The 15612-nt window shown below is 57.6% G+C and overlaps 1 protein-coding gene across 4 annotated transcripts in view; it reads left to right on the forward strand.

The window, feature by feature from the left end:
- The window catches only part of LOC123285332 (transmembrane protein 177-like), a 40870-nt gene that overhangs the window by 16708 nt on the left and 8550 nt on the right, over positions 1-15612 (forward strand). The window contains exons 2-3 of one of the 4 annotated variants that reach the window (XM_070507461.1): positions 638-1495; positions 1912-15244. In XM_070507461.1, the coding sequence (XP_070363562.1) occupies positions 1934-2869 (936 nt within the window). In that variant the 5' untranslated portion in view covers positions 638-1495; positions 1912-1933 and the 3' untranslated portion in view covers positions 2870-15244. Of the gene's footprint in view, positions 1-6; positions 15245-15612 lie in introns of those variants that run through there. The other 3 variants (XM_070507460.1, XM_070507463.1, XM_070507462.1) reach the window with 3 other exon arrangements.

Consider the following 15612-nt stretch of genomic DNA (forward strand, 5'->3'; position numbering starts at 1 on the left):
GTAAGCGCGTGGGAAGGGGCGGGCAGGTGTGCGGCGCGGAGTGGCCGAGCGGCCGAGCCCCGCCCCGGGGTCGTTCTCCTTTCCCGGGGTCGTGCCTGCCGTGTATTAGAGCCGCCAACCGTAGCTGGGGGGATGGAAGCCCCGTGGGAAGCCCTCTGCGAGAGTCCTGCAGCCGCTCTTCTCCCAGCCGCCTGCGGGATGCGCCGCATCGTCTCCGAGGGCGACCTGGAGCGCAGGTTTGGCGCTCGGGGCCCTGGGGGCGCTGGGACCTTGCCCAGGACCCATCCTTTCCGAACCTCAGTTTCCTCATTGGAAAAAAGGCCCAAGTGATGTGACTCTTTAAGAGATTCTTATTAAAATAGGCCAAGCGGTACCCCGTCTTGATTGCCTCAGCCTATTTACTAATTAAACATTTTTCACAAACAGGAACACAGTAAACTTCAACCAAATTAAATAATTGCGAATTTTTACTGACATATTTACGGATGAAATAATACGATACCCGGGATGTGTTTTAAAATAAAGCAGTTGGAGAGGGAATGTGGGTGGGAGTAGAGATGAGATGAGATTGGCCATGAGTTGATGATTCTGTCTGCTTTTGTATATGTTTGTAATTTAGCATTAAAATTTTTTCTAGGGCCTGGCCCCATGGCCGAGTGGTTAACATGAACTCTGCTTCAGTGGCCCGGGGTTTCTCAGGTTGGATCCTGGGCTGAGGATCTAGCACCGCTCATCAAGCCATGCTGAGGTGGCGTCCCACATAGCTCTTCTAGAAGGACCTACAACTAGAATATGCAACTATGTACTGGGGGCCTTTGGGGAGAAGAAGGAGAAAAAAAAAGATTGGCAACACATGTTAGCTCAGGGCGAATATGGAAAAAAAGATTCTAAAATGAAAGATTTCCTGTGGACGTCTGACAGCCTGTGTTCAATACTGTGCCTGCATTATTCTGCTAGGGCTGCCCTGCAAGCACTGCGTGGCTTAAACCACAGAAATTTGTTCTCTCAGGGTTCTGGAGGCTGGAAGCCCAAGGTGGAGGTGTCCGAGGACTGGTTTTCCTGAGGCCTCTCTCGTTGGCTTGTAGATGGCCCCCTTCCGGCTTGTGTCCTCTCAGGGTCTCTCCTTTGTGTGTGTCTGTGTCCTCACCTCCTGTTCTCATAAGGACACCTGTCATATTGGATTAGGACCCAACCTGTAGAACTCGTTTTAACTTAATTACCTCTTTAAAGACTCTGTCTCTAAATGCAGTCACATTGTGAGGTACTGGGAGTTAGGACTTCAGTGTGTGAATTTGAGGGGACAGTTCAGCCCGTGACGCTGCCACTTTACAAGTTTGGGCTTTTGACCAGTTTGCTTAGCCTGTCTGTGCCTCTGTTTTCACTGCTTTAAAATAGGAGCAACAGTGGTCTTTAGGTCGTGGGATTGTGAGGATTCAGTTGTTGGATGGTGTGTGTAAAGCTCTCAGAACCGTGTCTAGCTCACAGGAAGATCTCGGTAAGTTGAACGTACATTTCATCTATAAATTAGCGATCCCGGGGCCTCACTATGGGGTGAACAGTGGGTGAGGCAGTTGGGTACTTAGTCCTGGGCCTAGTCAGGGGAATAAAGGTAATCATCACAGCCATTATCACAGGGCTGTGTGCTGCTGTGCCAGGTGCTGATTGTTTTATGTCTGTCCATCATTTCCTCGTCACAGCCACCGTAGTACTGGGCCATCGTCACGTGCCCATTTGGCAGATGGGGAAGGCGCTGCACAGGGCTGGAGCTGGGGTTTGAACTCAGGCTCTGGAGCCCGTGCTCTCAACCTCTGGGCTGTATTCCCTCCGTTAAAAAGGATGTGGCCCTGGGGTTCCTCAGTCTGCAGGCAGACCCAGGGAACTGTTGGCTGACTTCTCTTGTTTTTGGCCCAGGTTTCCAGTGGTGGCAGCACTCATGGCGGGTCCCCTGTGGCGGGCCTCAGCATTTGTGCAGAGACACAGGACAGGCCTGTTGGTGGGTTCCTGTGCAGGCCTGTTTGGGGCCCAAATCTCATACCACCTCTTCCCAGATCCTGTGGTCCAATGGCTGTACCAGTACTGGCCTCAGGGCCAGCCAGCCCCGCTCTCCCCAGAGCTGCAGAGACTCTTCCAGGAGGTGCTCCAGGACATGGGCGTCCCCTCAGGCCATTGCTACGAGGCCTTCACCACCTTCACCTTCCAGCCTGTGAGTGCTGGCTTCCCAAGACTCCCTGCGGGGGCCGTGGTGGGCATCCCCGCCAGCTTCCTGGGTGGCCCAGTGACCCACAGCGACCAGCCTGTGATCGTCCATGGGCACAGAGTGAACTGGCAGAGCCCAGCAGACGCCCGGCTGAGAGATGCCCTGACCCTGTCCCGTGACGCCCAGAAGTTCGCCTTGGCCAGGGAAGTGGTGTACCTGGAGAGCGCTGCAGCCGCCCTGCAGGCCCTGCCGGCCCCCGCTTGCCTGGCAGGAACCTGGGCCCTGGGTGTGGGTGCCAAGCATGCCCTGGGGCTCTATGGGGGCCCCATGAACTTACGGGCCGCCTTCAACTTGGTGGCAGCAGTGGCAGGCTTTGTGGCCTATGCCTTCTCCACGGACTCTCTCACTCATGCCCTGGAAGCCTGGCTGGACCGCCGCACAGCCTCCCTGTCTGCGGCCTACGCCCGGGGTGGCGTGGAGTTCTATGAGAAGGTTCTGTCAGGCAACCTGGCCCTGCGAGGCCTCTTGGGCCGGCCTGGAGAGAAGCTGTACACGGCCAGCGGGAACGTCACTCCCAGGCACTGGTTCCGCATCAAACACTTACCCTACACGACCCGCCGGGACTCTGTGCTGCAGCTGTGGAGGGCGATGCTCACCCCAGGCTGCTCCTGAGGGGCTCACCTTGAGGACAGTCCCTGGTCGCGCAGGCGCCGCCCCGCCACTGCCTCTGGGGGCTCTCTTGGCGCCTCTGCACCCACACAGCCCAGCGTCAGAAAAATCACAGGCTTTTGAGCTCAGCAGCCGAGATTCTACCCCAGCCCTCCACTCATGGTCGCAGTGCCCTTGGGCAAGTCTCTGGATGAGTCGGAGCCTTGGTTCCGTCCACTGTGAGAAGGGGAAGGGATAAGCCTCCTGGCAGGATTGTGGGGTTGTGTGAGAAGTGAACGCGAGCATCTGGCAGGGAGGGCTTGCCATAAATAAACAGGATGTCCCTCCTGCTTGGTCTTTGAGTGCCAGGGGGCTGTGGGAGTGAGGCCACATCTCGCCAGCAGAGGCGCGTGCACGATGCGAACGTGTTCCTACAGCGAAGGACTACCCCGGAGTTTGCCTGGTGGCCAAATCCCGTTTTTTTCTGTGCTGGTGGAGATGAAAGGCACTGAGAGGTCTGGGGAGAAGCTGCCGTGGGCCGCGAGGCTGGGAGCTGGAGCCTGTGGTGCAGCTTTACGGGAGGTGTGTCTGCCAGGGTCCTGCCAGAGCTGATGGCACACTCCGAGAGGCTGGGCAGCCAGCACGCGGTGGGGCCCCGGGACAGCCCCCGCACCTGAGGGGAGAGAAAGTGTTGCCGGAACCTTGCGAGAGCTGTGGTGTGGGAGACCTGGCAGAGCTCTGGCCGAAGGAAGAGGAGGGAACGAGCCGTTGCAAAGCCCAGGCCCTGCAGGGAGGGAGCCCACAGACACAGTCCCAAGCGGTCAGCCTCCTGGGGACAGAGCACAGTCAGCTTGCAGAGCAGAGGGAGAGAGGAGGGAGCAGGGAGGGGAGGTGGAGATGGGGGCAGGCTTGGCTCACAGGAGGGGGTGAGGAGAGCAGGTGGCTGGAGGGGGCAGTTGACATTAGGCACCCAGGAGGAGGCTGCACCTTTGACCTGCTTGTTTCCCTTGAGCCCTCTGGCGGTGGACAAAGCAGACCCCACTTTCAATCCTCGGACAGGAGACCCCAGCAGGAAAGGTCAGGAGAGTTGGCTCAGCAAGCCAGGCTCGCTTGGCCCTTCGTGTATTTTGTCGGTGGTTGTCTTTTCCCTGGAAGAGGTGAATGATTCAGGCCTGGTGCCAGTGTGACTCTGGCAGAGGGATCAGGCCACACCCAAGGAGGGGCACAGAGCAGTCCCGGGAGGCCCAGTCAGTGGTGGCAGGCAGTATCCTGCAGGAGACCGGGAATGGAGAGTGAGTGGGCAGGGATGGCATGCCTTCCTGCTGGGTCCTGTGCCCCAGGCTGGAGCTAGCCCTCTGGCTCCATTCTGTGCCAACCTGCGGGTCCCTGCATCGGGCCTCTGCAGACTGAGTTCCTGAGGGCGGAGCACCCCGTCTCTGGTCCCTGGGATGGCGTTGGGCGCAGGCTTGATGGATATGCAGATGGATGGATGAAAACATGGGAAATACCACTTCAAGGGGCCCCTGGCATGTCACCGGCTGCTGCTACCACATTGGACTGTCTGATCGTAGCTGGAGAAGTGTCATTTGGGGTCTGGATTTGGTAAGCTCCATTTTCTCACCCCTCCCCAACCATTCTCGAGATTGCAGGAGCCGAGACGGTGGCACCAGGCCTTCCTGCTGATCTGCCAAAATGGTAAGGTGAGGGAGCCCTAATCAGGGAGCGATCCCCTGGAATGGCTTACTTGGCTCCTCTTCTCTAGGTGACAAACTTTGGCTCCACTCAAGCTGTTCCCGTCCCCACACATGCTTTTACGTGGCTGCCTCCAAACCTTGGCTCACAGAGCCTGTGCCCTGCACGCCACCCCTCCCCTTCATGTGTTCTGCTTGTTCTGAGATCTGGCTCAGGCCCAGCCACCCTGACCATCTGCAGCCCCTCCCCTAGCAGGCAGGCAGGCAGGCAGCAGCTCTTGCTGAGAACCTGCTTTGGGCTCGGCAGGCCTCCCTTGCCCCACCACCCCACCTCGTGGCTAAACCCGCACCCAGCCTGGGCGATTCCCTGCCCAGCAGCTCTGAGCTCCATCCTTGCCCTCCCCAGGCCGTGCAATACCCCTGCATACCCAGGTATGACTGGGTTCTCTCCTGCTTAAAACCCTTTGTGGTCATCCCCTTGATTTTGGCTAAAGTTGCATCTCTGAGCCTGGGCCTGCTGGCCTCCCCAATTGGCCTGCGTGTCCCATGTGCCCACACCCCCACTGACTCTCTTGATTCTGGCCTCATGAGCTCTCTGGTTACTTAACTGCCTTCCCCATCCTTTGCACCCTGCACCTCTCCAGCCCTTACTGCTAACTGTAATTAAGTAACTAGGTTACCGTGGAGTTCGCGGCTTAGCGTCTCCACTGCTGAGATGTGCTCTCTACAAGGGTGGGGTGTGTGTCTTGTTTATAGCTCTGGACTAAGGCTCTCCATGATGTAATAAATGAACAGGGTTGTTAGCTGTGACAGACAGTATCAGTTCCCTAGAGTCTCTGAGCAATGACAGTAAGGCTGGCTGGCTGCCCTGGGCGAGGCCAGTATAAATCAGATGTGACCTTGTCCTGTCCTCCCAGCTTGGGGCTTTCTAAGGGCAGGGCCTGGCCCCAATCTTCCATGATTGCTGACTTCCATGGGGGCAACCAGGACACTTCTGGTCCCTTCCTACAGGGCACAGATTACTACTCAGGGTGCCGGGGACCCCAAGAGCTTTAAGAGGAAGGCGACCCTCAAAATTTTGTCATGTATTGTGCCCCTGCACACAGATTCAGGGGTTGATTCCAGAAAGATTAAGAAACATGTTCGCAGATGGGCCAGGTGACAGAAAGTGACCCTGTAAATGTTGCCCTTCCCTTCTAGGTGCCTGCTGCACACCTCAGTCTTTGGCACTTGGCCCTGGATCCCTAGAGAACATTGTTCTACTGAGTCGTAGCCCCCGCTTGTTCGTGGTTCTCTGGGTGTGAATGTGGTGCCCGACAGCCAGAACAATCATGACAGACCCAGAACTAGGCTGACTTACAGGGGGCTGCGTCAGCCTCCCAACACCACACACACACTCACACACAGCCAGAATGTGAGGAGGGGAGTCCCTGAGTCACATGCTGCCATTGGCTCTGCCCATCCTTGACTTGAGGCAGGCCCCACTGCCTCCATCCCCACCAGCCAGTGTCCACAGTGCAAGATGCCATGCAGCCATGCCTGGAGCTGGGCACACATGTGGACCCCGATACCCTGTGTGCGTGTGTCACAGGCTGGTCTCAGATCGATGCACGGCTCCTCCCCCGGTGCGGCCTCGGGCTCCCTCCTACCCCCACGTCCCTCCAGTAATGTGTGTGGGGCCTTGATTGTGCACCAGACACTGTGCTGTCCTCTTAGAGGCAGTTTTTCATTTATCTCCAAATTGGAACATATAGTTTGTAGTATTATTTCAATTTTACAGCAAGGAAATAGCACAAAAAGGTGAAGAAATTTGCCCCAAATCAGAAAGCTTTGTAAGTAGCAGAACCTGAATTTGTCACTGGCAGTCTGGTTCCAGATCCCATTTGTAAACCCTACATTTATCCTGTCCTGTTTATGCTGAGGGTTTCATGGTGCAAACCTGTACTGTGGCCTCCACAGCCTTTCTCCCCATGCGGGTTAGAGGTGAATGTCCAGGCTCACCTCTTGTATCAGGAAAAAATGGTCACTGAGCAGAGCCTTCTGGAACTGCCAGGAGAGACCCCTTTCAGCTAAGTGAAGAGGAAGGGGCACCCCCTCGATCAGTGTTAGTGCTAAGGTGGGAATGGCACAGAAGGGCGTAGTGTTACGGAGCCCTGGGAGGCCCACTGAGAACACGGGCACCATAGGAGGCAGAGAGAGCACAGATTGGGCAGCCAGCTATGGGTTCAAATCCGCGTCCTGTCACTGGAGCAGAGTGACTTTGAACAAGTGACGTCACAACTCTGACCCCGCGTTTCCTGTCTGTAAAATGGGGATATTGATAGGTATGTTGCAGCCTTGTTTTGACAATGAAAGTGAAATAAAGTTTGCAAAATGTGAAGCCCAGTACGGGTGTGTAGTGAGCTGTGCAAGAGGTTGGGTTCCTAAATTTAGTGCTTTTAAGTGGTCCAGGTGCCCGGGTGCTCAGGCCTTGGAGCTGCTGCCCAAATACCAGCAATTCCTTGAGGTGGGAGCCCTGCTGGGAGCTCACTCCTGCTGAACACGGGTCTACGCGCACAGGTTTTCAAAGGCCCGGGTAGGCCACTGCTTTAGGTTGCTATCCGTTGACGCCTTTTGGGAAATTTCTTGGCAGCAACTGAGAGCAAAGGACCCGGGTGACCCCAGGGGGAGATCCCAGGCTGGAGAAGAGGGCATTAAAATGGGAGACAGTGATTTACACCTACTCTGCTGGTAGTTTTTAAATACTGGACCATTCAGTGTAAGTGAGGTTGTGGTAAGATTGGGCCAAGTGTATACTCTTGGTGACAGTTGTAGTAGGCAGCCTCCAAGATGGCCCCCAATGATCCCTGCTCCTGGTATTCTTGGCCTTGTCATCCTCTCCCCTTGTTCCCTTGATTCAAAACAGTAGAGCATGGCAACGTAAAGGGGATGTCACTTCTGTGATGAAGTTACAAAAGATTGTGACTTCTGTCCTGCTAGCAGACTGTCACCTTCTTGGATGTATGCATTGATGAAGCAAGTTGCCATGTTGGAGAGGCCCACATGACAAGGAGCTAAGGGTGGGCCCTGACCAACAGCGGGCTAAGAACTGAGGCCCTCAGTCCAACAGCCCACGAGGAACTGAATCCTGACACCCACCGTGTGAGCTTAGAAGAGAATCCTTCCCCTGTCAAGCTTTCAGATGAGACCCCAGCCTCAGCCAACACCTTCCCCGTGGCCTCTGAGAGATCTGAAGTGAAGGACGCAGTTAAGCTGTGCCTGGACCCCTGACCCACAAAAACAGCGAGACCGTAAATGTGGGTTGTATTAAGCTACTTAGTTTTATGGTAATTTTTTATGCAATACCAAACAAAAAGAAATATGAGTACTACTTGCATGATGATTGCAATAATGAAAATATGGTAATAATTGAAAGGAAATTCACAAAATTTCTGAAATTCAGAATTTCGTAACAGGAAGTAGTTCTGTTACGGTGAAATATTGAAGGAACTTATTCAGTCAATATAAATAAGTGCTCACCACTGTATATATTTGTATACATATGGAGGCTTACTCAGGGGGTCCGTGGCCCCGCTCCCTCTCCCTGCATCCAGGTGACGGATTCTGGCATCACTGCCTTTGGCCCTGTGTCCTTGGGGTGTGGCCAACCTTCTGTCTGTCAGTTCCTGTGGCGGCCATGAAAATGTGCTGCTCAGATCTGCCGCGGGAGCAGAACTGACTGACAGCCCAGCTGTTGTTTCTCTAGATCCACCAGCACTTTTGCGCTCAGGCCGTGCCTCCCACAGGCTGCCTTCAGCCAACGACTGATCATGGTGGCAATCCTAATGCGGACCCTTCCAGTGAGGCAGGACCCCTCCAGTGAGGGGCTCGAGGACTCCCCAGTGGCCTGGGCAGATCTTGGAACTACTCTGAAGTCTGGGACCCTTCCTTCCCGATCCGCCTTCCTTCCTGCTCTCCCTCTCAGTGTCAGGCCTGCATCGTGGTGGGCAGGCTCTCCCACCTTCTCGGGTTCCCTCCCGCTTTATCCCGTGCAGGCATTTCCCCTAGCACATCTCTCTCTCACGTCACCTGCCTTGGTGTCTGTTTCCCAGAGCACCTGGACTGACACAGTTACGCCCTCATTCATTCGGGTGCCGTGTGAGGTCCTGGCGCACACCCCTGCCCTCACAAAGCTGGCGGTCCTGCAGAAGCCACTGTCTGACAGGACACCCATAGGAACAGCACAGTGATGTCGGTGCAGCAAGGGCGTGAGGGCCAGATCAGTGCAGGAGCACAGGGGACGCCCCCACCCCAGCCTGGCATGGGAGGTGGTCAGGAAGGCCTTCCCGGAAGAGGGGACCCTGTTGCTGGAACCCCGGAGTGTGAGCTGAGAGAAGCTAATGCTAATAACTTCAAAGACCTCTATAACCCTGATGTGCCGAAACCTTTACGGATATTAATTCATGTAATTCGCCCAACAATCCTCGCATCCCCATTTTACAGGTGGGGAGAGCAAGGCACAGAGGTGAGACAGAACTGGGGCAGTCTGTGTGGTTTTTGTGTCAGTCAGGGCCCAGCCTGGAGACGGAAGCCCACAGTGATTAGAACAGGGGAAGTTTAATATGAGGAATTATTACTCTGTGAGGAATTATTACACTGTTATAACGGGGTTGGAGGGAAGTGGGAGGAGTGTGTAAGAAATCAGGAGAGCTCTGCGTGCATGAAGACCAGCTGGAAGGAGCAGTCCTGCCCTGCCGGGGCTCGGATGCAGACCTCAGTGTAGGCGTGCCCGCGGGGCTCACTGGTGTGAGAAGAGGCTCAGTCAGGCACCAGACTGGCAGAACTCGCTGGAAGTCCCCCGTCGCGGGTAACAGAGAAGCCATCCACAGCGGGTGCCCCACTTCAGAACTCGGTACAAAGCCGCCTGAGGGAATGCTGGGAAGTGGCCCACGAGGAGGGGCCTCAGCAGTGGCGCTCCACTGGGAAGCCTCTGAAGGGGTTTCAGGGCACTGCCAGGGCAGGCACACTGCAGGCTCTGGACCCCGGGAGACGGTGCTCTGGAGGAGCCCACTGTGGCAGAAACTGCCCTGCGAGAGCCTGACAAGAGGAGTGCACTGGAGCCAGGAAGAGAAAACTCCAGTCCCGTGCCAGTGTCCCGCCAGCACCCTCCACTGACGACAATCAGCACGTGCCGGCTGGAGAGAAATGTTCAGAGCGTCCGTCTCCATGTTCTCAGAGCAGGCGGTGAAGGATGGATTCGCAGTTGATAACTGGGCCAGGTGTCAGAGAACAACACTCAGCATGGCTGGCACGGAGTGCAAGGGAGGGTGTGGGAGAGGAGGCCGAAGGGCCTGGCGGGGCCTTGAGCACGCGGGGCCTTGTGGGCGTGGTGAGGCGTCTAGACTTCACTCTGGCCACTGTGGGAGCCTTTGAGAATGCAGCAAGAGCAGGACGTGGGCATGCTTGATTTCAGAACGTGACTTCAGTGTGGACAATGGGTTGAGGGGGCAGAGTGACCAGTTTGGTGGGGGAGGGGACATTGTGGTAAGGCAGCAGAGATGATGGTGGCCTGAACTTGGTGGTGGCAGTGGAGATGGGCAGGAGCAGGACGGGCCACATCTAGGAGGTAGTATTGACGGCATTTGGTGGTGGACTGAGTCTGGGGCTGTGGGAGGGGAATGTCAGAGGTCAAGGGTCAGGAATGTCTCCCGGTTCCATCTTGGTAGCTGAGTGTCTGGGGCACGTCCTTTGCCCTTTCCTCTCCCTGCTGTGGAGTTCACAGACGCTCTGTCTCCTGGGATGTCCCTCGCCTGGTGACTGTGCCTCCTTGGAAAGACAGCTGTGTCGTTGTTGATGGTGACTGAAGCCTTTCAGCCCGCTGGGATGCTTGAGAGCTCCCAGCTTGAGGCAGAATGAGTGAGAAGAACTGCAGAGTGGTCTTTAAAGCAGCCGCGGATTATTCAGAGCAAAGGCCAGTGGACGTGAGTAGCCAAGGTCCAGGGCCCATCCCGCCCTGTCCTTCCCCGGGTGCAGGTGCACGCCACCACCCTCCTGCCCCCTGCCTCTGCGCGCTGAGCTCCAGCAGCCTGGGGAGCACAGGGTGTCTTTCACACGGCCTGGAGCCACCGGGCCTCAAGCCGCCCTGGTCCTGGGCTTCTTCCAGTCCCAGCCTCCTGGAGCCTTGTCTGCCCAGAGGCCTGGCTCCCTGCCACAAGTCAAAGGCAAACCGTGTCAATAGGTCCAGACTCCTGCTGTCACCCCCTCTACCCTACCCCTGACCCGCCTGCTGCACAGGATTCTGCAAGAATCGGTTGCTGCTGCCGGGCCTGCAGGCCTTGTGAAGGGCTGGAGGGCATCAGCTGGGGCCCCGCCCAAGGGACCAACTGTGCAGCTGGAGCCCAGGCCCAAGGGACCAAGTGTGGAGCCGGAGCCCAGGCCCAAGGGACCAACTGTGGAGCCGGAGCCCAGGCCCAAGGGACCAAGTGTGGAGCCGGAGCCCAGGCCCAAGGGACCAACTGTGGAGCCGGAGCCCAGGCCCAAGGGACCAAGTGTGGAGCCGGAACCTAGGCCCAAGGGACCAAGTGTGGAGCCGGAGCCCAGGCCCAAGGGACCAACTGTGGAGCTGGAGCCCAGGCCCAAGGGACCAACTGGAGCCAGAGCCCACGTAGAGGGGGAGGGGCGGCATGCACACTCCACACGGACAGCAGTGTCATTGCTTTATGATCGGACCCTCTGTGTTTATAGACCACTGTTGCCGTCCAAAAAGGCTGCCAGGGTCCCACGCCTGGACACTGACCGGCTGGTCAGGCGTGGACAGTGCACGGCACGGCCCTAATTCTGCTTGCCTCCCACAGCACAAGCAGGTGCACACTGTTTCTCTGCTCACTGGCTCGGTTTTCCAAGACCTCAAGTCAGGGTCAGTGTTGAATTTTCCCAACATCATCCACGTGCAAAAAGATGAGGTCCCAGCCCTTTTCCCCACAGAGGGACTCCCTCACCTTCCTGGTCCCCCAGCAGAAGTCCCCTGAGCTGGTCCCAGTCAGAGCTCAACCTGACAGAACCCTTCTGGGTCCCACTGCTGTGAGCATCGTGCAGGCCTGAAGCAGGTCTGTCTTGGTGGATTTGCTGAAGCGGGAAAGAAAGTGGAACCAGGGTTCCGGCAGACTAGGAGCCCCTGGCCGGGGGCAAATCTGTAGGTGCCTCTCCGGCAGCCTTTGGCCTCGGAGCCGGACCACCCGGGTAAGATCCTGGCTCTGCAACTTGCTGCCCGGGGCACATTACTCACCCTCCCTCCCTCTCAGTTTCCGCATCTGTAAGTGGCAGTGGTGACAATGCCTGCCTCCTGGGGTGGCTTTAAGAATTTACTAAGTTGGTGTTTGTAGAGCTCTTCGAACAGTGCCTGGTGCGGAGTGGTAGCCTGAGGAGGTCGAGTGCATTTTTACTCACAAGGCGAGGTTGCTGGGAAGTGGCCCGTGTGACACTTTTGGAGACGTCTCCGGGGACCGTGATGTGAGTCAGAGTTGGCAGTACTGCCCTATACGGCGTTTTCAAGCCCTGAAGCAGAATCTCATTCGCGTGTCTGACTCCCCACCGGCCGAGACCTCTCTCCGGGCAGGAGCAAGGCCACGCCCCCTCCCTCATTCCCAGGACGGGACAGCATCAGTGTCAGGAAGCCTTTGCTGAACACATGATTGAGTGTGATGGCAGGGGAGGAATGTGACAAGTGGGCAGATCCCAGAGGCTCTGCCTGTGAGGGTCGGCTCAGCCCGCATTTCTCAGGGGCCCACAGGGGAGATGCTGCTCTGGCGGCGCCTCCAAACCCCGGTCTTGTTCCCTCTAGATAAGGTTCTGACGTTGCTCCCAGCAGCAGCTGGAGGCCACCCTCAGCATCCATTCCCAGGTCCGGACCAGCCAGCTGGCCCACTGATGTCCTGTGCTGGTCACTGGGGAAGAAAGATGTCCCAGCCTTGAGGTCTGGACTCAGCCCCTGCAGAGGACGCTCATCCGGAGTCCCAGGCTTCAGAGAGCCACAGCCCTCGGGGCCCCATGGGAGTCGGGCCCTGCAGAGGATACTCATCCAGAGTCCCAGGCTGCAGAGAGCCACAGCTCTCGGGGCCCCATGGGAGTCGGGCCCTGCAGAGGATACTCATCCAGAGTCCCAGGCTGCAGAGCCACAGCTCTCGGGGCCCCATGGGAGTCGGGCCCTGCCTGCTGGTGCCTCCTCCTAATGGCAGAGCCACAGCTCCCTCTGTCTCCACTCCTGTTCCACCCCTTCTGGATCCCGCACCCGAGGCCGTCCCTGCCAGCCAGACGAACGTCAGGAGCCATCTGCTGCCTGAGCCAGCACAGCTGCCGGGAACATGCTCGCGTCCACGTGAGTCGATTTTCTTTGGCCTCGTGAGCAGATCCTCAGCTGAGCAAGGGGAGACGTGCTAATTGCTCAGAGGTTCCATCAGCCTGAGGAAAGGGGAACCGACACCCCAGGGGAGGGCAGGGGCCAGAGGCCTGGAGATGACGACGGTGCCAGCCAGCAGGGGCCCCGGGCCCGTGGAGGGAGCCACTGGGGTGATGCAGCCGATGGCTCACAGCACCTCGTGAAAGCGCTCGGCCCATGTGCCCCTGACTGGGCTGGCGCAGGCCGGCCCTCAGTAGTGGGGGCGGGGCTGCCTTTTGGTGCTCCTCGAGGGGCGAGGGGCGGCGGGGCTCTCAGACTTGCCCAGGCCCTCACCGGGAGGCTTCCCCTCGGCCTGTCTGCCCAGTGCCACTTGGAGTTCCCTCCGTGGAACAGTATCACGGCTCCCACAATGGGAGCAGCCGCTCTGTGCCAGGCTGTCTCCTACATTATCTCACTTAATCACCATAAAACCCCCGAAAGAAAGGCAGGTAGTAGTCCCCAGTCTAGGTGGGAAGCAGCTGCTCAGACAGGTTAAGTAACTTGCGCATGGACACACAATTTTTCTGCTGGGGTCGGGATGGGACCCTGGAGCCTTCATGCGAAGTCTGCGCTATTTTCTCTCTCAAAGCTGCAGCCTCGCTGGGGAAGTAGGGACCACCCAGGGCTTCTACAACTGAGGAGGCTGCATCCCTTTGTGAAGCACGAAGCTTCCTGCAGACCCCGGGAGCAGCCCCTGTGGGGCGTTCTTGGTGGACAGATTTGAAGCAGTTGCACCCAGGGCACCTGGGAGCCACAGCTGGAGTGTGTCAGTCACTGAGGTGTCGTCAGTGTGGGGGTGTGATCTGACCTGAGGTCTTGCTCTGTGAAGTGGGCTCTTCCCAACACTTCCTCCACGGAGGGACAGTGGAGGGTGAAGTTAGATCTGCTGCTGGAGCTGGAAGCTCCTGCACTGCCTGGGGCTCTGTTCCATGCGGGTCCGGGAGAAGCATGGCGTCAGCCCGTCTGGGCCAGGACCGGGTGCTGCCCTGCTCACAGCTTCCCCCTGAGGTGACGTGTGCCCTGAAGTTCCAGAGTCTCCGAGTTCGGAGAGTCCACGTTTAGGTGACTGTTCTTCAAATACCCGCAAGTGGAGCCGCCTTCTAAGGGAAGAGGCCTCAGCCATTCCTGACACAGAGGCCTCCACGGGGACCACATGGCTCACCCACGTGGCCTCTGCCCAGCAGCCGGAGCCACAGAGGACACACACACCCTCCCCCACATGTACCTGCACACCACACATGCACTACACACCACACACACACATCCACACCCCACACACACCACACACACACCATACCCACACCCATCATACACCACATCCACACCACGTCCACTCACACACACCCACTCACACACACACACACACACACACACCCCTCACCCCAGGCAGCATTGAGAGTCCCGGCCCCAGCGCACTCTCCCTTGGACAGTGGAACCAGAGGGGCAGGAAGGGTGATCTTCCACGGTGGGGACCGAGGAAGCCTCGAGGCCCTCAGAGGTGAGCGGGATGGAGTTCATGCTGGGAGCGCCTTGTGCTCTTTGCCACTTGTGTAAATGTTGCTGTCGACCGGGTTTTGTCCCCACTGACTGTTCCCCCTTGGAGGGAGGCATGGCCCCGTGACCAGCTCTGGCCAGTGGATTTGACAGGTGAGAGGGGCCACATCCCTGTGAAAGTCTCTGAGAGCCGGGTGTCTCCATCTTCCCTTCCCCTGTGGCCTCCAGAGGTTGGGTCCCCAAGTGAGGCCGGCGTGGAGCAGAGCCCGCCAGCCCGTGACAGACAGGGCATGAGAACGACAATAAGCCTTTGTGGGTTTAGGCACAGATTTGGGGCTGTTTGTCACCACTGCATCGTTCACCCCCTCCTGCTGCTGGGTGCAGTGAAGAACCACACCCCACAAAGGCTGGACTCTCCCCTGAGACGAGTCATGGGATTTGGGCACAAAGCTGGCAGCAGGTCGCAGAGGTTCATGACCAGGAGGTGAGGACCTGCCTTCTGGCAGCGATCCTGCGGCCTCTCGATGCCCGGCCCTCCCGGCCGGTGTCTCCCGAGGCCACAGAGCCTTTCTGAGAAACAGATATCAGGATGCGATCATGCAACACGGAGCCGCCTGAAACACAAAGTTCACGGGTGTGTGCAAGTATCTTTGTGTCTTCCTTCTCTTTTCCATCGAAAGAGCATAAACTCAGGACGGTGATGGCCCTGGAATGGGAACAGAACGAGACCGGGAAACTCATTTAATTTTCTGTCCACGCCCCCTTACACCCATCTCTCAAAAGCTGAAGGCAACACCCGAGGTAAGACCTGTTTTCATCCTTGGTTACAAGCCCCCGTTCCCACGGCAGCCTGGTGCGCTCTGCGTGCACTTGCACACCGTCCTCCCTGGTCCCTGTCAGTCTCTCCCACCTGGGCTGCCAACATCTCCACAAGTGAGCCTGCCCTCTGCGGGGGCCACCTGGCTGGGTACCCAGAGCTCTGGGTGAGCAGGGCGGGTGGAGCGGAGCAGAGGGGTGAGGGGAAGCACTGGGAGGGGAGGACGCCCCATCCCCATCCGAAGCATTTACTGAGTGCCCGTGTGTCCAGTCACAGTGCGAGGCTCTGGGGAAAAGTCCAGATCCCGAGATGCGTTTGTCGGTTCACAGACACTTTCATACGGGGTGGTTTC

This window comes from Equus asinus, chromosome 4, assembly GCF_041296235.1.
Source record: "Equus asinus isolate D_3611 breed Donkey chromosome 4, EquAss-T2T_v2, whole genome shotgun sequence".
In the NCBI taxonomy this organism is placed as follows: domain Eukaryota; kingdom Metazoa; phylum Chordata; class Mammalia; order Perissodactyla; family Equidae; genus Equus; species Equus asinus.